This window comes from Ursus arctos, unplaced genomic scaffold (assembly GCF_023065955.2).
Source record: "Ursus arctos isolate Adak ecotype North America unplaced genomic scaffold, UrsArc2.0 scaffold_9, whole genome shotgun sequence".
Lineage (NCBI taxonomy): Eukaryota > Metazoa > Chordata > Mammalia > Carnivora > Ursidae > Ursus > Ursus arctos.
The window spans coordinates 19,485,264-19,511,388 of record NW_026623111.1 but is presented as its reverse complement, the minus strand read 5'-3'; the positions used below and the strand labels follow the sequence as shown (position 1 = coordinate 19,511,388).

At 37.2% G+C, this 26,125-nt stretch overlaps 1 protein-coding gene across 3 annotated transcripts in view; it reads right to left on the bottom strand.

Annotated features, from left to right (window-relative positions):
- PI4K2B (phosphatidylinositol 4-kinase type 2 beta) overlaps nucleotides 1–26,125 on the bottom strand; it is a 29,910-nt gene that overhangs the window by 3,244 nt on the left and 541 nt on the right. For 2 of the 3 annotated variants that reach the window (XR_003320487.4, XM_026514534.4), the window contains exons 2-9: nucleotides 17,161–17,297; nucleotides 15,108–15,308; nucleotides 14,352–14,483; nucleotides 12,574–12,727; nucleotides 10,952–11,013; nucleotides 9,273–9,372; nucleotides 5,440–5,573; nucleotides 4,806–4,865 (exon numbers count right to left, since the gene is read on the bottom strand). Coding sequence is in view for 2 of the 3 variants with exons in the window: in XM_026514534.4 (XP_026370319.1) it covers nucleotides 4,806–4,865; nucleotides 5,440–5,573; nucleotides 9,273–9,372; nucleotides 10,952–11,013; nucleotides 12,574–12,727; nucleotides 14,352–14,483; nucleotides 15,108–15,308; nucleotides 17,161–17,297 (980 nt within the window). In the remaining variant the exon portion in view is untranslated. The remainder of the gene's footprint in view (nucleotides 1–4,805; nucleotides 4,866–5,439; nucleotides 5,574–9,272; nucleotides 9,373–10,951; nucleotides 11,014–12,573; nucleotides 12,728–14,351; nucleotides 14,484–15,107; nucleotides 15,309–17,160; nucleotides 17,298–26,125) is intronic. The other variant, XM_026514535.4, reaches the window with a different exon arrangement.

Below are 26,125 nucleotides of genomic sequence, written 5' to 3'. Positions count from 1 at the left end.
TGCATGTAACCCTTCAAATCAGTATTTTTGTATTCTTTGAGTAAATACCTATAGTAGTGCAATTGCTGGGTCATAGGGTAACTCTATTTTTAACTTTTTGAGAAACCTCCACACTGTTTTCCAGAGTGGCTGCACCAGTTTGCATTCCCACCAACAGTGCATGGAAGGAGCCCAAGTGGCCATCACTGATGAATGGGTAAAGAAGATGTGGAATATATACACAATGGAATATTACTTAGCCATAAGAGAAAATGACATCTTGCCATTAGCAATGACATGGATGGAGCTAGAGAGTATTATGCTAAGTGAAATAAGTCAGAGAAAGACAAATACCATATGATTTCACTCATATATGTAATTTAAGAAACAAAACAAATGATGATGGGGAAAAAAAGATAGAGGCAAACCAAGAAACAGACTCTTAACTGTAGAGAACAAATGATGGTTACCAGAGGGGAAGTGGGTGGGGGGATGAGGGAAATAGTGGTGGGATGCAGGAGGGCACTTGTGATGAGCACCAGGTGATGTATGGAAATGTTGAACCACTCAACTGTACACCTGAAACTAATATTACACTGTATGTTAACTGGAATTTAAAAAAACTTAAAAAATAGTCTGCTTTTAACTCTATACTTGCCTTACCCACTCATTCAACAACAAAAACAAATTATTGCATGCCTACTACGTGCTAGGCTCTAAGCACTGGGGCTGCAACTGTAAAAAACAAACAAAACAAAACCAAACAAAAACCCTGCTTCCGTAGAGCTTACATCTTAGCAGGCGGAGGAGTCAAGCATGAATCAGTAGATTATATCAGGTATTACAGGGTAAAAGTGCAACGGGAGAGCATGATGCAAGGCAAGGGGGTTAAAGATTTAGGAAAGGTAGCTATTTAAAATAAAGTTTTATTTAAGAGTTTACTCTTAAATAAAAAAAAAACTAGGAAGAGTAAAATATATTACATTCCACGTTTAAACATACTCTCAGAACTACTACCTGAGCATATAAATAAGGTTATGAAACTCAATGCATAGCTTACAGCCTATTCTACTCTGTTCAGATAAAATAAGATTTTAATAATTCATTTTCTTTTTTTCCTGCATACCAGGTAAAAAACTCCCTTTGTTATGTACTTTAGAAACAAAGATGTCTCCTTCAGGTATTGGAAAATATCTCATAGACAGTATACATTTTAGTGGTTCTTATAAAGATTATTTAATAATGATTGCATAAAGGTTTCAACATAAAGCCATACTAATAAATAAAATGCAAATACTTTGAATAGTATAAAACTGGATGGTTTAGATCCTAGAAAATCTGAAGTATTTAATACCTCAGGGAAATAAATCTTTACTAGCTACAGTAGTTACTCATTGTATTTATGTTTTAGGATCCCTTTTAAGTTCTTCCCTTAAAATCTTCTAGTCTGGCTATACTTGGATAACAAAACACAAAGAATTCATGAAATTCACATTTATAAGCATCGTTTTTATCATGAAAATAAATGTGGGCACCAGCATGGCTGAGGAATGAAATGTTCTGGTTATTTCCTCTTTAAAAATTCTATTCTAAAAATTGTTCTAGAGAACAAGTAGTCTAAACACACTAATTTAAGTAATATCTAATATTTTCCTGACTCTAAAGACAAGATTGTTGTAGAGAATATGGAAAACAGAATGGTATAAAGAAAATGAAAGTCATTCTACAAGCTTAACCATTTTTAAACATATAATAGCAAAAATTAATCCTAAAACTATCCTAAATATCAATGTTTCTTTGAAAGTTGAGACGACACTTGATGATCTTGCATTTATTTATTAAAGAAACATCTATGGAACATGCACTGTGTTGGGGCAGAGAAAAGACTGAATAGGAGAAAAAAACCCATGCGAGCCCTTAAAGTACACACGTTCTAGAAACAAACAGCCATATGAACAAATAACTGGAATAAAAAGTGATGAATGCTTTAACAACGGTGGACCTGTGCTTAAAATCTGATCCCCTCCCCCACAGAGCACCCATTTTTTCCACTTCTGAAAGAACAAACAAATCTATTATTATATGTTTAAATCAGAGAAGACTATTTTTAGAAATAGACGAAGCACTGCAGGCAAGGACACTTTCGTCTCCATCGATCTGAGAACTGGGCAGGGATGTGATGGTTAGGCCAAAGGCAGATGGTATAAACTCACAGACTTCCACATATAGACTTTGCTCTCCTTTAGACTAGCCCACCGGTCCTCAAATTTCCGTGGGTATAAGAACTCCTGCACTATCTAGAACCACACCTACTCTCTGGTTGGTTTTAAGCTATCGTAAGCAATAGCAAAATGCCCAACGTGCTGTTTTAAAGTCTAATTTTTGAGTCAAATGCAACACCAGTGTATTTCCAGGGAGTGCTGCAGAAAACAGGACTCCGAGCCTAGGAAGACAGCGCTGGAGCCTGAAGGAAAACTGTCCTCCAGAGGAAAAGGAAGAGGCAACTGAGGAGTGGTGACAAGGCACAGGAGGGCGCCGCTGGGAAATGGGAAACGGGAGGGAAGAATGGTTCGGAGTGGCCAGGCTTAGGGGAGGCCGCCGCTGCCGAGAGCTAAGGCAGGTGCATGGGACAGACCGAGGAAGGTGCGAAAGGTCCTGTGGCCTGTGCTCCAGGTCGGCACTGGAGCCTCCACCCACGCAGGAGTTGTGGGAGTCGTTAAGTTGCAGGAGACATGATCCGATGTGCTTTTAGAGAGATGACTCTGGTCTAATGTGAAAGAGAGACAGGAGAAGAGGTCGGGATACCACTTACGAGATCATTAAATCCAGAGAAGAGATGAGAAGGGTCTCAGGCAGAGGCGATGCCTAAATGTAGCTGAGGTGCCAGACGAAGAGCCGCTTATTTCACAGATTCAGCATGTTACTTCACCCCTTTGAGCCAAGTTTCCTCCACATAAAATGCACAGAACTACGGAGAGCTGCTGTAGGGATATGTGATACCGAACGTCACACTATCTAGTGAAGGGTCAGGTACTCGGGAGGTACTGAAGTGTTAGCTTTATTTTCTTCAAAATCAATTATTACTGAACCTGCAGATGAGCTTCTGGTTTAAAAGTCACTGAAGAGAAGTTCACTGTGTATTCATGGGGCAGTTTTATTTATTATTTCTGCCATTTTTTCAGGCCACATGTAAAATATATTTCACATAAATATGTTCTGAGGTCCAGTGCTCCTGACAGGCACAGACAGAACACAAAATGAATGATCTGAGACTCTTAACGACAGAGAACAAACTGAGGGTTGATGGAGGTACCCTGACCTATATATATAGCTTTTGGGTTTTAGCTGTTTTTTAAAAAAAACATCTGAAAAGTTAGATAGTATTTTATGTCCTAAAGTAAGTCAGTGTTTTGAAACAGAAACCTAACAAACAAAAACGAATAACAGCAACTTCTGTTCCAAGCAACAAAATCATTATTCAGTCGGTTCCTTAACTAAGTCAAAATACTTATTTTATTTCTATTGTTTATAATTTTCCTTAAACCCTTCTGATTTGTGCTTTGGTACAACCAAACCTTTTGCCCTAGTTTATGGCAAGTTTTTAGCTTTACACACATAATCAGTGACATGTTCTAATTCTTCTCATAAAGATGTGGACTGGAACTAAGAACGTGTGTGAAGGCATTGATTTATTTTTTTTAATCTGGGACTGGTAATCTTTATTAAAGTTAAAGATGCTGAATGTTAACTTTAAATACAGTAGGTCATGATCAGGGTCAATAAGAGCGTTCAATTTGTTTTATTTATTTATATATATTTTTATGTTTCAAGTTTTTATTTAAAATTCTAGTTAGTTAACATGTAGCGCAATATTAGTTTCAGGAGTAGAGTTTAGTGATTCATCACTGACAGACAATACCCAGTGCTCATCACAGCAACTGCGCTCCTTCGTACCCATCACCAACCTAGCCCATCTCCCACCTACCTTCCTCCATCCAACAAATATTTGGTGAATGAATGATTATCTAATTTAATTATTTATGTTTGTTGAAGTCATATAATGTAAAAATCAGTACAAAAACTAGACTTCTTTGCCCCAGGTATGCAGCAAACAGCTACCTTAAATTAAATGCGTACTTTAGGAAGAAAAAGTTAATTAGTAAGTCACTAAAAGACAATGTTTACAATAATTTATCTGTGTACAATATTTATAAAATTATTTACAATAATTTATTTCATGTCGAGTCTTCCTTTTGGAATCTAAGTACTACTACAGAGTGGAAGGACCAGACATTATCTGTAGATCAGCCGCCTGCAGGTCCACAGCAGCAGACCTAACACCCTGTATCTCCAGATAAAGGAGGTAAGAAGGAGTGACAGGACTGAGTAACGATTAGTACTCTTATGCCTCTATCAGTGCTCAACTTTGGTGACATGGTGATTCACTGAGTGCTCCAGAAAAGGCCAAATATATTCCATGAGAAAAACAATCAACAGGCAACAGAACTTAGTATTGAAACATCCAAGCAAGTAGATTTCAGGAGGAAAAATACAGTAACACTCAGGAAAACAGTTATCAAAATGAGGACAAAGAATTCACAGGAGGGGGAAACTGGCTAACAAACAATATACAAAAAGGTCAAAAATATCTAATTTAGAACAAGAGGAAAGCGTCTATTGAAATCCACTTCATTTTTAATCATACGAGCTATTTTGGTTCAGCATAAAAGAACTGCATCTCTGGGTCACCATGGAGAAAAGAGTTAACAACTGTTTCAAAGAGAGAATTTTTTTCTTTGAACAAGATCCTAAAAAGGTTAACTTACCTGACCCCTCATCACAGACATCTGACTTTCAAAAGTGGCTTTGTTAAATCTTCTGTCGGTCTTTCATGGAATGGAAAAAAAAAAACCCGACATTATTACAATTCCAAAAATCAAGATATTTGAAACACATATTTGAAAACAAATGATTCCTTCAGCTTAGCATGTAAAGCCATTTCAAAGCCTTCCTAATAGATAAAGTTATGTTTAAAGAGTATTTTTACTTGACTTATTTTTGGATGCCTCTAGACTGACAAGAATAGTTTACTCATACTCCAACTGGTTCCAAAAGGATTTAAAATGACCTTCTAGCCAATGGGTTTAGGCTTTTTTGAGAGGATTGAATCATAGTAGCTCACTAAGCATTTATTATAAATTACAGAGTACTTCTGTAAAAATTCAACTTTTGAAGAAAACAACTTGTCAAGTTTTAATATAGTCTCAATTCAGAGACACTCAGAATCAGTGTAACTTCACAAATTTATGCTCCTGTAAAGTAAAACTGCTAATTCCTGTTTAAGTCAGGTTCTACTGCAAGTAGTGATACCAGAAGCAGCAGATTGCAGATTAGCTCTATTAAAAAAAATCTCCTCTAAGATTTATTTCATTTTTCACAATTAACTAAAAATTTATTTACCTTAAAAAGTTCATGAAGATCTTCACATAAATCTTGCACAAAGTTCATGTCAGAAATATATGGTAGAATTAAGTTTCTTATTTCTTCAGAAAAAGGAACTTTTGCTTGAGGAAGCCAAGCCCAGTGAAATGGATCTAACAAGAGAAAGAGAGAGAGGAAAAGTTATCAGGGAATGATCATCCTGATTCCAAGTTTGCTTGTTCAATTTAGATGGTAAAGCACAATCGCTTCTTGGCCTTTTGGCTAAGATCAAGTGTAGATGGTAAAGCACAGGAAGGTATTCCTGGAACTAATTAAGTTCCTTAGTTTTAAATAGTAAAGAGTAAGAACCTTGATAATGAGTCTACCTCAAACAGCCCTACATCAAAAAATATATCTGAATCTCTTGTTCCTGAGTTTGGAAATTACGGGACAACTATAATTTGTTCATAGCTCCAGATCAAATACCATGGCTGACGTGTTTCCCTGCCCTCTTAGTCACAAGTCATCAGGAATTGACCACTCGTGTGTGTGCGTAAACATATGATGTTCCAAAATTTTAAATCATTAGTAGGTAAATAGGTAAGTGGCTTTAAGGGATCAAAGATCCATTAATCCAGGCTAATTCTAGTTCTCTCCTAAGAAGACCATTAAATCTATGCAGTGCTAGGATCAGAAAGATTTGTAATCTTCTAGAGAGGGTGCATACTCAGATAACCTGTAAGAAAGTGTAAGGCTTGAAACAATACAATCACCCATGAAACCACTGTAAGCTCATCCGATGACAACTTTCAGCTTTGATGGCTCCTACCACTTAGAAAGCCCTAAGGAAAAAAATCTGTATCTGGAGTCACTCCTTCTTACTTCTCTTTTACTATCTCCTTGTACACTGTGAAAGTACACTGTCCATTCCAAAGAAAGCCTTTCCTCAGCCCACATGTCCCTGAAGTTATATCCAATTTCCTTCTCACTCTTCCCTGACCAATCACATAAAAGCCCTATTCCATGCCTGCCTTTACTTCCAATCCCTATCCCTCAATTTCTATTATCACCATTCAACCTCTCTCACCTAGGGGCACCTGGGTGGCTTAGTTGGTTGAGCGTCTGACTCTTGATTTCGGCGCAGGTCACAATCTCAGGGTTGTGGGATCGAGCCCTGCATCAGGCTCTGCACTCAGCACAGAGTCTGCTGGAGAGTCTTTCTCCCTCTCCCCCAGCCCCTCCCTGCTCAAGTGTACTCTTTCCCTAAATAAACAACAAAACAAATAAACAGAAAATCTCTCTCCCCTAAGACTACCAGTCATTTCATAAGAGTCTCTCCTAAGGCCCGTTTGTTCTCAGGCTACTTCATGTCTCCATAGCAAGTGGCACTGTTCTTGATCGTCTCCCTCTGGACAATTCTCTCCTGTGTGGTTCTGGAAATACTACTCTCTCAAAGTGTACCTTCCATTTTTTAAGCAGCTTCTCGTTTGCTGGCTTTTCCTCTTGTATTCAATGCCACCATTCTCTCCCTCATTTGCTAAATGTTCAGGAAACATCTACTGAGTATTTGTGTACCTCACACTGTCCTAGTGACGTTATTTGCTCACCGTCACCTCCCTGGGCAGTAACCACCACCACGGCTTCCACTACCATGGTGACAGTTTCAAAACAATATCCTCAATATCAATTCCTCTTTCAAGTTCCAGATCCTTAATCCTCATCTGCATATTTGGCAAAATTTCCCAGATGTATTGTAGGCACCTTAAACTTGACACTTTTAAAATACAATTTGCATATAAATTCCAAACTATTAGAGGAAAAAAAGCAGTGAAACAAAGACATCTTAAGTCAGTTCAACGAAAGATAGGAAAGGAAAAAAAACAACTGGAATTTATGGTAGATAAAAAAAAAATGAGATGGCAGGAAAAGTTCAAACACATCAGTAATTTATTGAGACTTTAACTAGACTTGAGTGTATCTATTAAAAGAATCTCAGATTGAGTAAAAAGATATCCAGTTAAGTGTTGTCTCTAAGTCATACACTTAAAACAAAATGATGGAAGTAAAAAATAAAAGTATAGAATAATACCAGGTAAATGCTGATAAAAAGAAATGAGGTGTAGCAAAGTTACAACAGATAAAATAAGAAAAGTAAAAAACACTGAGAGGGATAAAATGGAATATATTTCACACTAATACAAGAACAAGCCATCAGCAAGATAAAATGCTGAGCCTTCATATATGTGAAATACAGAGCCAAAAAGGTATAGAAATGCAATAAGAAATTGCCAGAATCAATCACAGTGAACTTCAACTTAAACTCTCAAAAATTAACAGATCAAAAAATATTATGATTTGACTAATAACTAACTTTAATTAATGGACAGATGCAAAACTGGTGTCCAAATGCATTCTTTTCAAGTACCTTCAAACTGGCCATCTACAAGATTATAAAGGAATTACTTAACAAATTTCAAACAGAATTCACGCAGCCACATTCACAGATCAGAAAGCAATAAAACACGAAAATGACAACGGGCAGTTCTTTTTTTTAAATCAACTGACATAGAAAATTTAAAACCAAACAAAATTTTCTTAGGTTACTCCCGTCAAAGGGTAAATCCGCTAGCATGAACATGCAGAGCAGAACAACAGAGCAGCCCCTACCTAATCTATGGCTTAGCCGAAGGGATACCTAGAGGAAAATTAAAAAGCAAGCAAAATAGGATGAACACAATAGAAGGAAAGAATAATGATGGAAAACACAAATCAATGAAAGAGAAAAAGCAAATAAACAAACTGAACACCTGATCTACACAAGGCTAATTATCTTAAAAAAAAAAAGCAGAAAATAAATAAATGTAAAAAGGCCAATGCTTTACAACAGACAAGTCTGTGGCAAGCCTAATGATTTAAAAAAAAAAAAAAAATAAGCCCACTAATAAACAAGAGGAATTTAAAAAGGCATAGTCATAAATATAGAGATTATTTTTTATTTATTTTAAAGCAAGCTCCACGCTCAGGGTGGAGACCAATGGGAGGCTCAAACTCACGACCCTAAGATCAAAACCTGAGCTGAGATCAATCAACTGAACCACCCCCTGCCCCGATACAGAGATTATTTTAAAAATATATTACATATATTTCAAACATATAAAAAAATTTAAAAACTAGTACAACGAACTCCTATATTTTGAATAATCTAATTATTCCCAATTTTACGAAATGTGTTTCACCTATCCCTGTTTTCCCTCCCCCTAAATATTTTAAGGCAAATGAGATGATATCATTTCCTTTCACCCCTAAATACTTAATAGGCATAGAGAGGATTTTTTTTTAATTATAAGAGAATTCTATAAAAAAAAATTTGTACCCATAAATCTAGATCTCAAGATGTCATGAACAATTTTAAGCAAAATAAAAATGTCTAAAACTAGCACAAGAAGATGCAGCAAACCAGACCATTAACCACAGAGGACACTGGTAAGGTAGATAAATTACTACTCACTTGGAAGGAGGGAGGTAGGCCTAAACTGTTTTGTAAGTGAATACTACCCAAAGCGTTAAAGTTAAATTCTACCCAAATATTAAAATACATGACTCATGTTGTAAACATTTAAAAACTTATTCTACAAGACTAACACAAGCCAAAAAACCAAAACTAGACCCAGTCATTCAAAGCTAAGCAAACAATACACGGCAAGGCCCATGCGGTACACATCTCCACATCCCCAGCCTCTACACCAGAGCCCTAATCAATGGTTATCCTTCGCCCAGGTTTTCGTCTCCTTTTTTGCTATCTGTAAGTTTTGTTCCCTTCCTATTCTGGAAAAGGGCAATTAGAGAATCTATAGGTGGTTCTAAATACTCACATGTTCTCCATTCATCAGGATGCTTAAAAGGAAATGCCAGACCATTATCAATTGCAGCTATTTTAATAAGCGATTCTTTATCATCAATCCATTGTGTTTCCTAAAGAAGAAAAAAAGTCTACTGATAAAAAATTTGTATGAATATTTCCAAAAGATCAAGTATTAAATTAGTTTTAAAAAATTACTGAGGTTTAAAGACATTTTATTTGAAGAGCCTATAAAAATAAAAAATAAGTTGCCAGAAAATGCAAATTCTTACCCTCAAAGGGAAGAAACCGTCTTATAAATCAATAAGAATTTCATAATCACTGTTTTTTTAATTTACTGTAAATTTAGATAGTAATGGTTTCATTTTTTTCCCTTTTTGGGGAAGAGGACCTGAAACTGTTAAGACTTAAAAAAATACATTGTTCCAGATATTTTATTGCTAGATGCACTGCTTAAATGTACAACATTTGCAAAATACTGTTATTTTTAAGAGAACTTAACAAAGCTACCTTATTAAAAATTCAGTCTTTCCTAGGGTCCCCTAGAAATAATTAGTCCAAATACAAAATATTTCTAAATAAAATTACCCAAAGACCAAATATAATAAGGTCCAGTAGAAGGAATCTCAAGATATTCTTCATTACAGAATGTAGGCCATTCCTAACTTCTACGTCCCCCCATAGCAGAAACAAAGACCTTGAGAGCAAGAGGGTTTTCACGGTAAGGAGTACTTATTAATGTAAAGATAGATGGCTGCCATTACTAAGTGGCCTACATAAAAACAAAAGGTGAAAAAGATAACTTTAAAATCAAAAGTATTAGCATGAAGGTCTGTTTGATATACGTCTGGTTTATTTCTTTTAGTTTATATCATATATCTTACCCCAATGAAAATGCACAAAATACTTAAAAGAATGAAGTTTTCAGTAAAACCTAACTGCTTAAGATACAGCAATAAAATATATCTAGAAACTATTATGAATGTGTACATTTATGTGTGTGTTTTAAACCCATTTCTGCTACAATTGCCATTTCTTTTTCTTTTTTTCTATTTACAACTTTACTGAGGTATAATTTACATACAATAAACTTCACATGATAAGCATTTGCAGATGTGAACCCTTCCCCAAAAGTTTCCTCATGTCCTTTGCAGTCCCTCCCTCCCTCTGCCCCACCCGCAGGCAACCATGGTCTGCTTTCTGTCACCAGGGATTAGTTTGCATTTTCTAGATTTTCATGTAAGTGGAATCAGTGTGTTCCCTTTGTGTGTAGCTTCTTTCATGCGGCAGGATTTTGAGATTCATCCACATTATTGAGCAGTCGTAAGACTCAGAAAGAAGTGAATTACTAAAATGTAAACATGTTGACCAAAAATACCAGAAGCCTTTATTACATAAAGGCAAAATAAATCTGGTGGTTCTACAGGAAATTGCCCAAGTTCTAAAAAAAAGTACTAAGCTGGTACCATTCTTCCATTCTAATACAACATAAAAAAAGAAAAGAAAAGCTACATAGAGATTTAGAAAAATAGAATTAAAAAATGCAATGTAAACAGAGGAAGGATAGAAAAAAAGACGAAAAAAACTGAAAAAGGAGATAAAACCAAGGATCTAAGTGAAGGAAATGAAGAATAACATAAATTTAAGGAATCTTTTACAGAAACTGTGTGTATGATTTTGAAATTTCCTTACCTTAATTTCCTTTCCCTGTTTCTGCTTTTCATATTTGATTAACCAATTATCATTTCCCCTGTCTTTCAAGACAAAACAAATCTGTTACTTCATTTTTTATGGGTATCATAGCTTAATATCAAAGGGAATAATCTATTCACCTTTTAATTTTCAAGACCTTGATAGGTTATCTGTGGCATATGTTTAGATATTAAGAGCTCCAATTTAACACATACAAATGAAAAAATACTTAACAAATGTTAGCTAACACTTTCTGAGAGTTCACTCTGTGCCAGGCATTGTTGTAAGTACTTAACATGTACTAATTCATTTAACCCTTATAACCACTCTGTGAGGTATGTGTAATTATTATCAAGAACTATTAAGTCAGGGCGCCTGGGTGGCTCAGTTGGTTAAGTGTCTGCCTTCTGCTCAGGTCGTGATCTCGGGGTCCTGGGATCGAGCCCCACATCAGGCTCTCGGCTCACTGGAGAGTCTGCTTCTCCCTCTCCGTTTGCTCCTCCCCTCTGCTTGGTGGCTGCCCCCCCCAATCTCTCGCTTTCTCTCAAATAAATAAATATTAAAAAAAAAGAACTATTAAATCAAGGTTGTTAAAATCAAGGATAACTTCTCCTCACCTTAGGAAGACAAAACATCTACCTCCATTGCCAGGCAAATTTCTGGGGAGATTCTCACCTAATGTCTACATAGAAGTACTCCGGTCTCTGTATCAATTTTAATATTAATCCAGGACCATATTAATTAAGAAGGTAATGCTGGAAAAGTATAATAATGCTTTTTCAGAAACCAATATAAATGAGCAAACATTTTGAACCAGGGGTTCTCAAACTTCAGAGTGCATGAGAATTATCTGGAGGACATGTTAAAACAGACTGGTGGCCGCCACTTGCAGAGTTTCTGCTTTAGTAGGGCTGGGGCACACTCCTCTGAGAAGATGCATGTGTAACAAGTCCCCATATAATGCTGACCCAGGTGGTCCAGGGAACCCCACTTGGGAACCACTGTTTCATATTATCTACATCATTACTCCCTTCTAGAACAGAAAAAATTAAGAGTTTAATGTACTTGTAGACCATACTAACAGTTACCTAATGTCAAAATAAGCATCTAAAGTAATTTACACAATCGAATTTTAATTATTCATATTACACAGATAATATTTCTGCCTTTGTCCTACTGCCCAGATTCCCCAGTAGGGACAGGAACTGACCTCCATCACCTGGGCAGCAGCCTGCTAGGAGTTAGGGTCTCCAGTACGGGATTAACTTTGCCCAGAGGAGTCAGTACTACAGAGATGCAGTAACATCTCTGTTTTCCAAGGCAGGTAGAGAAAAAGTGGCCTCAAGTCTTCTGCTCTGCATCAAGAATTGAATACAGGAGCACCTGGGTGGCTCAGTTGGTTGGGCAGCTGCCTTTGGCTCAGGTCATGATCTCAAGTGTCCTGGGATCCAGACCTGCATCAGGCTCCCTGCTCAGCAGGGAGTCTGCTTCTCCCTCTCCCTCTACCCCTTCCCCTGTGTGTGCTCTCTCTCTCTCAAGTAAATAAAATCTTAAAAAAAAAGAATTGAATACAAGTTACAAGCTAACGAGATCTGAGTGAACAAATAAGAGAACTTCAATACCTGTATTTCTGATGATGTAATCCAAAATAACTAATCTTTCAAATTGTGACTGAAATTCTTTTCTAATATTCTCAGGCAAAGGGTCAGCTTCAAATTTCCTAAGCCAATATTCAGCCTCCTTGTAACCTTCAACAAATAACTGAAAGGAACCAATCTACAATTTTAAGAACTATAGTTAGAAAAGAAAGTACAAGAACAAAAGGATAACTTTTTCAATTTCTCAGCAGTACCATCATAAAATATGTTACATAAACATGGTAAGAAAAACAAAAGAGTTAACACTAATTTAGATAAGCCACATTTATCAAAACTATTTTTATACACTAATTTTAAATAATCACATAAAGAATACATAGCAAATTAAAAATGCTCAACCCTAGGCTTTTGAGGAGCACAGAGACTATTTCAGGATAATTAAAAAAGAAAATGCCTCTCAAGGTGATAATCTCAACTCAGAATGTTGTTTTCTAAAAATATTCATCAAAATGAATTCAATTGTAGAAGCCAAATATTACCCGTGTCCTGGCCGTCTAATAACAGTGCAATTTCATCTTACTGAAAAAATACTTCAGGATTTTTCTTAAAACATAAAATACAGAGTATAGCTTTATTTTTAAAAAGAATGCGTTCTCTGACTTTGCAGATTACAGATCCTGTCATAAATTTTAAAGAACTAATCAATCGATCACAAACTCTATAGTAGTTTCTAAGAAAATCCTTTCCTTGAAAATATGTCCATTTTAAGATGCATTTCTGTCACTAAAATTACTACATGTATTTACAGCACAGGACATACAGGTCACCTAGTTGGTCTCATAAATACAAACTACCATAAAGAAAATCTATTTCTTATCCTAACACTATGTTCTTGTTGTTGGCATGAAATTTTAACTATTTCTAAAAGGTTTTCTTTAAAGCACTTATAATTAAGTCCTAGTAGTCATAAGTATGGAAATAATATCCTTCTTTAGTCACACTTGATTTCAGCATATCCAAGGAATAACAGGCCTTGCAAAAATTTTCAAACTTCCTGCTTACCTGGAGTACAATCTTAAAAACAATTTAACTATGAATTTTTATTTAAATTCTTTTATCTAGACAAAGGCACTGCAACCACAAAACAAAACCACAAATATATTAAAAAAAAAAAAAAGCCTAAATTTTTGTAGAATGCTTTCCCATTAACCCTCCCCAATCTTGCTTAGCTAGTAGCTGCTAATCATTCCTGAGGTTTATTTAAAAGCGCTAAGAAAAAACAAAACCTAGTATGTAGCCAGTACACAGTTACTACCACTTACTACACTGTGTGCTGGGCACCATACCAAGTACTTGACATGAATTTCTTTATTTAATCTCAGAGCCTCAGGAAGTAGTTTTTCTCACCCCCGTTTTATAGAGCCCAGGGCTTAGAGAGTAGGGGACTTGCCCAACGTCTCAGAGCTAACCATGGACAGTCTGGGAAGGAAACCCAGGTCTGGTTCTTGACCTGAGCATTTAGGCTTTACTTTTATAAAGCTGTAGGTGCAAACTCCTCTTGGAAACACTCCCTGGCCGTCCAAACTGAGTTAGACACCCCTCCCAGATCTTCTCCAACCTTCCTGCATTTTAACTATCCTAACAGCTTTATCATTTTTGCACTGAGATGGCTTGTTCACTATAAGCTCTTTGAGGATGAAAAACCCGTTTTCTTTACTATTATATCTGCAGACTACAGCACACAGTGCCCAGGTAATACCTGCTGAATTGCCCCCCAAATAAAACTTAGCACAGTAATTTACCTTTGGAGGGAGTCCTATCCGATGGAATTTTCTACCTACTTTTGGCACTTTCTCTAAAGCATACTTTTTGCCTCTAGATTTTGCACGGTCAATTGCACTGTAGTTAAATGTCTCACTGACAAGCCAAACCACCTAGAAACATAACAGTTTTAGAAAAATGGTTATTAGAATTTGCATTATAGTATTTCGACTCCTATACTACATGAAATGTACTCTAAAATTGTAAATTAGCAGAGTTTAACCCTATACTAAATGCCTCAGAGAACCTAAAAAAGAAAGGCTTAGGGATTTTGCAAAGTCAGCTAAATGGCATATATTTCTGGGAGGGACAGCCTAAAACTGGCCAGTGGAAGCAAGAAGTAATTGTCCGGAGATGTAGAATTAGGAACGAATATTCTGAGGAAGTCTTCAAGTAAAAATTTATAAAGGCTAAAAAGAAAAAAAATAGCAGTCTTTTGAGCGCATTAGTTATCTCTACCTTCAAGAGAATTTCTGGAACTTGGTATTTTTCTGCTTTCTAAATGTTAGTTCTTTTTTCCTCTTGTCAGCACCATCTAAGCTTATATGAGGCAAGGGATATTCCCCTTGGACACTTCGTGGATCTCCACTAGAGTCAATTTATTAGTTACTCATGACTCTGGATTACCAAAACAAGGGCTCAACTTTAGGCTCTATCATTAGAAATATTACTAAAGTGTTCACAGAGACCTACACTATAAATTAGAAGTACATGACTCAAAGCAATTTCTCCCTTACCTTTGTTTTAGGTACAATGCCCAGATGAAGCTTTTCATCCACCAGGGAGGCCCCAGCTTCGGAAAGGTATCCCTGATTAGGAAGCAGGCAGCCTCTACCAAAGCAGCAAGGGCAGCAGACCTTATGAACATATTTGGTCCATTTCGGATTCAGTTGACCATAAGGCTCTTCTGATTTGGGTTTAAACACACCAATAATTTTCTAGATAAAAAAGTAGAAATTTTGTTAGACTTTTAATATAGACAATAATCCATAAAATGCATTTTGAGAAATCTTTTTGTACTTCTTCTCTCCACATCTGAGCATTACCCTTACATATTAAGAGGTTCAGTTTAAATTATATTTTTATATTCATTCTCATTTGACAATCTGAAATCAATAATCCTTTGGGCTAGTAGCTTTCAAACTGTGCTCTGAGAAACTCTAGGGAAGGTGAGAGTGGAGATGAGGGTAGGGCTCTTAAGACCCCATGCCACTTAACTAGATCAACTCTGAGTTCATCTGTTTTATTACTGGACTTCCAAGTTACCAAAGGGTTCCACTGATTTTACAGTGTTTGAAAACCACTGCTCCAGGTCAAACGATGTTATCATTCAGTATCTTTTAAATATTAAAATTATATGTTTGTTTATCATTTATTTTCTCATTAGATGTACATTCTAAAGGGCAGAGACTTTGCTTGTTGGGGCTGCATCCCAAGTACTCAGAACAGTGCCTGGTACACAGTAGGCATTCAAGCATTTGTTAAATGAACTAATAAATCCAATGACAAAAAGTCTCTAAACTACAAAGGTAATGATAGTTATATGTGAACATCTATGCTGTGAGAGTCTCCTACACTAATATTTTTCTTTTTTTTTTAAGAATCAATTTTAAATAATTTCTCTCCTCTTAAAAAAAATTGCTCAGGGATGTCTAAAGGCTGTAATCTTTATTACTGGTCTGATAAAATATATTCATATTAAATTTAGAGGGTAAATTATCCTTAGACAAGCAATAAAAATCTTACTATAATTTTAAGTATATAATTGCTTTATAATGCAATAAAGTCTAAGTCACTAGTAAAAAAGTCAACAAGAACAAATTACAAAATCAAACTTGGAATAAAGGCTGATAGATTGACATTACCTACATATATACTTAAAAACTCAAAGGGGCGCCTGGGTGGCACAGCTGTTGGGCGTCTGCCTTCGGCTCAGGGCGTGATCCCAGCGTTATGGGATCGAGCCCCACATCAGGCTCTTCCACTATGAGCCTGCTTCTTCCTCTCCCACTCCCCCTGCTCGCTGGCTGTCTCTATCTCTGTCGAACAAATAAATAAAATCTTAAAAAAAAAATAAATAAAATAAATAAAAAAAATAAAAACTCAAAAAAAGGCTATGTTTTAAAATACTACTTCTATCCTTGCAAAAAAATATTAGGATGAAATCATAATCTTTTTTACTCCTGAAAAAAGAACTGCTGGCTATGTATCATTCAGAAAGCTTTTAGAGATAATAATATAGATTTCTGAAAAATTCTAGACTAAGTGGAACAAAGTCCCATATCAACTTCTCTTTTCTGCCCTAGAATTATACTTTGGTTCATTTCACTATGTCACATTCCAATGCCTTCAATCTTCAGATTGCCCAGGCTCCTCTGGCACAATGCTGGAAAAAATACTTCTAGGGCAAAATAAGCCTTTGAAAAAGATCTGGAAATGACATTAAATACATTATGAAGTTTAAATTTCTATTTTGCTTGGTTAATATAGTTACTGTAAAGTAAGGACTTATGAATATAAACTCAAATCTTTTGCTGAATAGGAGTATTCCATAAATGCTTGAAACCAAGTATTACAATAGGACAGCAAACTATGACTTAAAATGAAGAGCTCTATTTCTAAATAGTAGAGTGCTTTAGTTAAAAACAACAAAAAAACCCTGACCTCTATTTTTGAAAAGGGTGCAATCAAATTTATTAGGAAAATATCTTCAGAACCTCACAATGATTTCACACTTAAATTAGTGTTTTCCAAAATTTGTTATGTACATTAGATCTGTGAAATTCTCACCCTCTTAGGATCCTTCACAAAGTAACTTCCACTTGAACCTTGAGAGATTCTTTCTGGAAAAACTCCAAATTCTATTGCTTGCTCTGCTTTCAACACAATATCAGCAAATTCAGGATCATCCAAGAATTTATTCAATGCTGAAGAACCAACAATTATTGCATTAAAAAAATCAATGTTAATATAGAACATGAAAAAAAAGAAAGGTCAGCTATGAGAATGCTCATGACAGGGACCTATAATATTGGGTTAGGTTATTAGCATTAGGACATTAAGGTACGGAAAAAAATGTAATCAAGCATTGTATGGGCTGCTTGGATCCTTCCTTTTTTTCCCCATAACTCCACTTCTCTTTAAACTTCAAGTAATGACACATGAAAAACAAAATCCCTATTTGTTGAAATAACCACACTAATACTTCACATTACTCTGAATTCCTTTCTTTCAGTGATTTTGTTCTCCAGCCTATCTCAACTTCCAATTACACAGTCATACCTCAGATCTGTCATTACCAATACCTGCAACCTCTCCATACCTTTCAATTTCAAGTACCTTCTATCTTCCTAGTTCATTTCCTCTGGTACCCCGAGTCCAAAAATTCTTCCATTCCCCTAGGGCCTACAAAGCACTGATCTACCATGTTGTCAGTGATCTTTGTGTCCTTACGCCCCTCCTTGGCCAGCTTAAATTATGGTCAGTCGTTACATAATCACTCTTCCTTTCCTCCCTCCCCTCATCATGGTCACCTGGAAAAATCCCAGTCCTGGTTAAACTCGACTGTCTGCTGAATATACCTAGACCCCTGCAGTTAAACTCGACTAGACAAACATACACAAACACAGTGCCTGATAGTTCAATTTAATTTAAATTCATCACCAGAAACCTCGGGTGGGCCCTTCATGATGCCTGGGAAGCACACCACGTTCCTGTTATGGACTGAATGTCCTCCCAAAATATGTTGAAGCCCTAACTCCCAATGGAATTGTATTGGGAAATAATTATGTTTAGATGAGGTCACGAGGGTAGGGCCTCCATGACAGGATTAGTGCCGAGAGCACGCTCTCTCTCCCTGTGTCACATGAGGACAGAGTGAGAGGGTGGCCATCTGCAAGCCAGGAAGACAACCCTGATCATGCCAGCACTCTCACCTTGGACTTTTCAGTCTCCAGAACTGTTAGAAGTACGTGTCTGTTGTTTAAATCACTCAGTCTATGGTATTTTGTTCTAGCAGCCTGAACCAGTACAACTCCCGGTGCACAGTCTCTCCCGCTGTTCTGGGCAACTCTCACACCCTCCCCTCTTCTCAAACTTCCAACACCTCCTCTCTCTCAGATGAGCCTAAAGCAAAGAGATGCAATCAGAAAAAACAATCAGCCCTCTGCACTGAATCTGCCCATGACATCCTCTGCCTTCCCCCATTACTACAGATGAACCATATTTCCCTCTTTATTGGATTATTTCCATCACCATACAAAGCATGCTGTAATTTTTCTCATCCTAAATCTAACTCCCACAATACTCCTAGATGTTCCCTCATTTCTTTGATCCCCTGTATAGCAGAAGGCCTCTATAGTTATTTATATTTACCACTTCCAATTTTTCTTCCCTGATTTTCTCTTGAACCCATTTAAATCAGGCTTCTGTCCCAACCACTCCATTGATAAAACTTTTATTGGGGTACGTAGTTGTCCATATTGCTACATCTAACCTCAGAACTTATCTTCCTTGCCCAACTCCAACATCTGACCCTGTTGATCACCCCCTCCTCCTTCACTTGGCTTTCCAGGATCCCCCTTCTCCAGGTTTCCCCACATCACTGGCTCCTGTTTATCAGTCTCTTTGCTGGCTCATTTTTATCTGACAGGTTGACTTTGCAATGCCTCAGATTCAGTTCATGGTCCTCTTCTCTTCTTTATCAACACTGATGACTCCCAAATTTATATTTCAAGCCTCGACTTCTGCCCTGAACTCCAAACTACTATACTCAACATCTCTACTTGGATGTTTAATGGACAGCTCAAACTTTACTCCCCAAAACTCAATTCTTATCTTTGCCACCCCTCCTCACTGCTTCTCTCCCAGGTTTCCCTATTTCAGGTGCTGGCAACTACAAATCTTTCAGCTGTTCAGGCCAAAAACCTTGGAAGCATCCATGAGCTTAACTCTCACCTCCAACATCCACACCATCAGCAGGTTGCATGGCTCTACCTTACATAAACACCCAGAGCCCAACCATCTCCATTCACTCAATGTGATTCAAGTGACTATCAACTCTCACCTGGGTTATTGTAAGTCTCCTAACCACTCTCTGTCTTTCACCCATGCCTTCTCTATACTCGACAGAAAAGCTATAGCAGTAATCTTTCTAAAGCATGTCCGATCTGGGGCACCTGGGGGGCTCAGTTAAGTGCCTGCCTCCGGCTCAGGTCATGATCTCAGGGTCCTGGGATCAGGCCCCAGTTGGGCTCCCTGTTCAGTGGGGAGTCTCCTTCTTCCTCTCCCTCTGTTCCCCCCGCTCCCCCCCCCCCCACCTCGTGCTCGGTCTCTCTCAAATAAATAAAATCTTAAAAAAAAAACCCAATGTCAGATCCTGTCACTCTTTTATATAAAACAACCCAATGATTTCCCATCTCACTAAAAGTCCAGTCCTTATAATGGCCTCAAGGCCCTATACAATCCTCCCTAACTTCCACTTTATTTTCCTGTTTAGCACTACACTTGTCAGCACTTATCACCTAATATATAATTTATTTATTTTGTGAGCTGTAAGAAGACAACGATTTCTTTCATTGCTGTATGCCCAGAACTTTTATAGTTCCTGGAACATAACAGGCATTCAATACACACTTGCAGAATGAATTAACAATTAATCATTTAAAGTGATAGACAAGGAAAAAATTACTCATACTTTACTTTGGAAGGTATTTAAATGCTATTACATGCATTCAACATTATGAAAATTCAAAACATAAATTTACCTTAATTTAAAATTTGCCTTAATTTTGGCAGAAATAAAACTGTTATTTATTTTTAAAAGTCTGTGCTAAGAAAAATACTACAAAAAGGGCAATTGAGCATATTTAACTTACTTAAAAGAAGAATAAATAACCCAAGTATTTTAGTCATGTCAATACAATTGATATGCTAATTCCTAATCATTCTCATTTACCCCATGAGAATGGAGGAACTTTATCTTTCTTTATTCACTGTATATCCCTGGCACCTGGATGAGGGATCAGCATCTAGTGGATACTTAATACATATTTAACTGAACAAAGTATTATTTATGTGCTAGAATATGCCAGTAATTATCATTAGTTAAATGATATTTCTTCTGGGCGAAGACTCTTAATAAGAAAGAACTTGAAAAGTTATTTGTATCAACCCTGCTCCTAGCACTAGTATACTTTTTATAATACATCAGTAGGAGGGGGTCTTTGGGCAAATATTTCAACACTTTCAACGAGACATCACTACCTTTTTCCTGCTCCTTTTGTTTGGAAACAAATATAAATTTCTTTTTCTCGAAGTAAGTCTCCTGTAGTTTCACCCAATGTCCTAGACCTGCTATCTGGAGCAAAACAAAAATCCACTTACTCCTTTCTTCCCAGGGATGGTCCTTCAAATAGCTGAAGATCATTGCATGTTCCCCTAAGTCTCTTCTATTCTCCACCTCCTTCCATATGGAAGTGTTTTCAGGCTTTTCAGCATGTGAGTTGCCCTCTTGTTTCATGCCTCAGGTTTTCAATGTGCCCCACTAAAATACTGTCTCCAGAATTGAGCAATCCATTGCAGAAAACAGACATCTGTCAGTGTTTGGCAGTATACCAAAATGAGAAGCATTTTGCATTACATTAATTGTTTAGGATTTGGTCAAACTACTAATTCATATTGAACTGGCTAAACTCTCAGACCACTCTTGGTCTCTCCCATGCCATACATGAGCAGTTCTTGTGGAAACTATGTGCAGACTTGGACATTATTACTACTCAATGTTATCAAATTGTTTTATGGGCTAAGCTTTATGAGTTCATCATAGAACCTACCTTTGTGGCTTTCATGGAGCCCATGCTCATCCATTGAACACTTAATTCTTCAGTTTCAACCAAAATCAGATCAGGCAGAACCATTCCTATAAAATCAGCCAGGATGTTCTTAACCCCTTTCTCTGTAATTTATCCTTTACTGAGCACATCTTTTGGATAAATGAGATAATCTCCCCACATGAAAGTGGGCATTCTTTGAAGATAGCCTGGATTTACCATCACTAGTTAGCATGACACTTAGAAGACAACTGGTCCTACCATCTAATTACCAGGCAGAAAAAAATGACCACATATCAACTGTTCTAAAATCAAATAAATTATTTTTTTAGGAGATAATTTTTCTTTAACTCATAACGCACAATTACATCCTAAAGCTTTCCTCATTTTACTTACTTAAATGTACATCCGGCAATTAGTTTAACTCAGAGGATACCTCCAAAAGTTATGCTGCCTCAAGCTGGACGTGCTACGGAGATTTGGGTTGAAGGTTTGTAGTCACTGCTTGTTTTGATTTTTAATAGAAGGGCATGGTTAGCTGCATTTTCTTTAATTAAAAGAAAATTTTTTTCAGGTAAAATTACTGTTACCTCTCTTAAGGAATAAACTACAGGGTTTTGATTCGTTTGTGTACCAAAGAATTTTCTGAGGAAAATCTCACTTCTACCTCTGTGTACTCCCTTTCAGTCTCCTCTAAGATGGGGTGATCTTCTAGTCAAGTTCCAGTCCTATCTGAGCTCCTCACTTTTCATAAGATATGAAGCACATCCTCTCAACATTTGCCTATGCTATTCCCCATGTATATTCCAAACTTCCTTCCCAGCGCTAATTCTTTTTTTTTTTTTTTTTTTTTTTTTTTTTTACAGATTTTATTTATTTATGTGACAGAGAGACAGCCAGCGGGAGAGGGAACACAGCAGGGGAGTGGGAGAGGAAGAAGCAGGCTCCCAGGGGAGGAGCCCGATGTGGGACTCGATCCCGAATGCCAGGATCACGCCCTGAGCTGAAGGCAGATGCTCAACGACCGCGCTACCCAGCCGCCCCCTCAGCACTAATTCTTATTAAGCCTTCAACTCCATCTTATCACTTATAACACTATAACACAACGATCTAAGTTCCAGGACAGAGATCTTTGTTTTGCTCTCTGGTATACTCCAAGTGCTAAAAAACAGTGCCTGGTACATAGTAGGCCCTTGATAAATCTCACAATTACTTATTAACAGACTATCCCCTTGACCACACTTAAGGGTTATCACTGGTCCTTTAGTAACCAGAATTGAAAACAGAGGAAGAGAATCCACTTTATAAACCTTTTATGTAAGTCCATGTGGTAATTATCAAGTTCTCATTTCAAGAAATAAACCAAAATGAGCCCCTCCTCACTTGAGGGGTTGGGATTCTATCTTACCCACTGACCAGAATATTTTCTAAAAAGAAAAGTAGTTAGCTCACTAGTTTGGTGATCTGAACTCTGCCCTTGCGAGTTCTAGGGCCAATCATTTTTCAGGTCTCAAATTAGATAGTTTCCTCTGCTAAGTGTTCCCTGGCCCCTAAATCCAGGGCACAGTTCAATGGGAACCCTCAGTTTTCCCCATCCCAATATACCAGCTGTTGGAACTGTTTTAATTGACCATTTCCACTATTAGGCTTTATAAAGCTATGTGGGGACAAGGCTAGTGACTGAACTTGCATCTGATATCTGGTCACCACTGTTTCCCCAAGGCCTCAATTTCCACGGGCATCCAGCAGGCACTCAAGCATTTGAGACTGATGTATCTTGGCAATAAATGGAAAACAAAAAATGGGTGTCTTCTCATTACTGACTGAAGAATCATCTCTTGACAGGGCAAAGTGGCTGCTCACTCACTACCTTTCAAAAGCTCAGTTATGGAGACTGTCAAGACACACAGGGCATCTACTCTTCTAACATCTTCCTCTAAATTCAGCCAGCTTATCAGTGTCTAGAATACGGATCCAGCAATACTGATAGCACCACCCATTAGAATGTCCTTCTATTAAAATGGGCTTCAGGGAAGTTATAAGATCTACTCCTATGAAACTTATCACTTTTATTACAAAGATACTATTCATCATATAGTCTCTTCTCCAAAAGATACATCACAGGTTTTCCTTTGTCTGTTTTGATTCAAATAACTAGTTTAACTTTATGGGCACATTGATTGTGCTCCTCTCAAGTTGGCTCTTCAGGAACTTTAACGATCAGATTTGTGTGCTGCCTGCACCGAGCGTCTCATGTGCATTTTGTGTACTCTTATTCCAGCCTCCGTCTTATTTATTTCATCATCTTCTTTCTCACCCACATCTTTCTTCCTTTTAAATGATGTCATTTTGTTCATACATTTATAAGGCACCATGAATCATTAAAAGGCTTATAAATACACACTTCCTTTTATTTTGGTAGTTCTTTGTGCTCTAACACCATTCTCTAATTGTAGGCTCTCCAACAAAACCGTTAAGTGCTCCTGGTTTGTATTAACTGGGACCCTGAGAAGTCACTTCATCTCTCTGTGCTTCCTTAAAATGAGAATAACAAATAGTAGTCACTTCATGGGGTTAGTTATGGATTAATATAAGTGAAGTACATAGAACTATGCCCTAACATACTGTTTCCTAGTTATTAACTATTATCATCTTTATTACTCTCCAACTCACTGATTAAAATGACAACTAGAACAAGGAATGCCACTAATCTTTCTACTTTGACACTGACCCAACAACACCATGATCATGCTGGTTCTAGACTTTGTCAGTGTCTTGCTCAAGTAAAGGTTACAGACATTCTTCCACTGGCTAAAGTACATAAAGCTCCTATTTACATAAACAAAATAGTTAAGCATAAATGCATATGCATTAAGCATAAGATAAATGATGTTAATATCAATCTAAAGGTAGGATTTCTTAGAACTAGAGAGGTGGCTTCATGGAAATTGTGGTAAAGGGCAAAGGAAGTTAATGGATGCATTAGAAAATAACTTAAAGATCTAGTTATATCAATCATAAACTTTTTAGGAGACTGGTTTGAAATTTTTAAAATACTTTTTACAATTCAAAACTATTTTTAAATCCGTTAAAAATAAGACCTGCATTTATAACCACAAGTAACAGCTATTTTATAATACTTGGGACCTACAGCAAAATGGAAAAAGTGCAGGACATACAAAGAAGAATTAGGCTCAGTTCTAGCTTTACCACTTCCTGTATACTTGACTTTGGCCTACCACTGAAGTTTTATGACCTACTAGTCATTACAGCTTTATTCATTTTCAATTCTCACAACACAGTGAGGGTGATTAAGAACTTGTGCTGTTGTGAGAATTAATGAACTATACAAAAAGAGATCTTAGTAAACTGTAAACTGTGATATAAATAAATTATTACCATTTAAAAAGGGAGGAATTCTCTTTAGCAACCCATTTGTATTCTGAGTACTATATTCTATCCCACTGTTACTTTTTCTAGTCTTAATTTTTTTTTTTTCCCAAAACCTTACTTTCACAGAATAAACACACTCAAGGTCTTAGGCTCTTTTAAAATCTAGCTACACAGGTAACTGTAGGGTAGGAAAAAGCAAGCTAGCCACACAGATCTTAGTTACTTTACAGAAGGGATTCTAGGTAATATAGAAACCAATTACGTAGCTAGGTGAATGTGGGCCTATTTGTGATCATCATGTTTGTTCTGTTCAATGTACGGTCAATGCACCTGTTAGCTAACATAATGGCAGCAGAGCTGCATGTCAGATCAGTTTGCTAAAGCTTTATTCATGAAACACTTGAAGGGGAAAGTTTGGTTCTCTTGGGCCTCTCTGATTTACCTGCCTGAGAGGATGTCTGAATATAAGTTCAACTACAACTTGAATAACCTACTCTATCCCAAATTCCTTAAATCGTAGGCGCTCCATTAGTGTAATGGTAGCAGGACATGTAAAATCTAAAAACTCCAGGGAAACTAAGCAGTATCAATTAAAACCACATTTTCTGTGGCTTTTAAGCCAGCACACACGGAGTTCTACTACATCCACAGTGCACACACAATCTCACTTAAACCATCCCAACCACCAACAAATAGATGTTATCATAACTTTACAAACTAGGCCGTCTCATCTCCAGTTTCAAATCATACAAGTATACACTATTTTACTATAAAAGTAGCCTTACTCAACTCAACTTGCCAAAAAACTTACTTTATCAACAAATAATCCATGCTTGCAAGAGTATGCCTACACTTCTTACTAGTTTTCAACATCAGCTCAATTACCCTCTTTTCCACCTGAGGCTACCGGTCCACTTCATAGTGAAAAAGTGCCGCCCCTCACCTCTTCAAGTATAAGAATAGAAATGATTCAAGAAAGAAAACTTTGCAAGAGAGATAGCAGCTAGAGAAATTCAACTGCCTCTGCCCCCTCTGGCTAACGTCACAATAACAACATCAACCAGCAAAAGTTTTGAAACGTGTCCCAGTGGCACCTAGATACTCTTGCTGTGCATCTCTTCTCTGCTGTCATCCATCTGCCTTGCAAATTCACAACTCGGGGAACTTTCTTGATTGCTCAGGGTTCTTAATCCAAACCTCAAGTCCAAACTTGAGCAAACAACTTACGTCATTTTACCGTGCTAAGTTTTCCTCAGTGTCTGATTTCAAAAGTTTAGGCTTACTCTTAGGGGAGGCCCGAAGGATCAGAGTTTCGTGACAACCACAGGCTTTAGGTTAGGTGGCCTATGCCCCCTGGAAAAGGTGTGAAGAAACGGGGGAGCAGAGAGAAAGGCAAGGTGTCCCAGGTTCGACCTGAAGCTGACCCCCTGGTCCGTGCTCCGGATGGCAGGGTTGCCTGGCTAACTGCCTTTCCTACCAGGCAAATGCTGGTGTGGGACAGAGATGGGACCCCAGGAGCGGCTGGGCAGCGA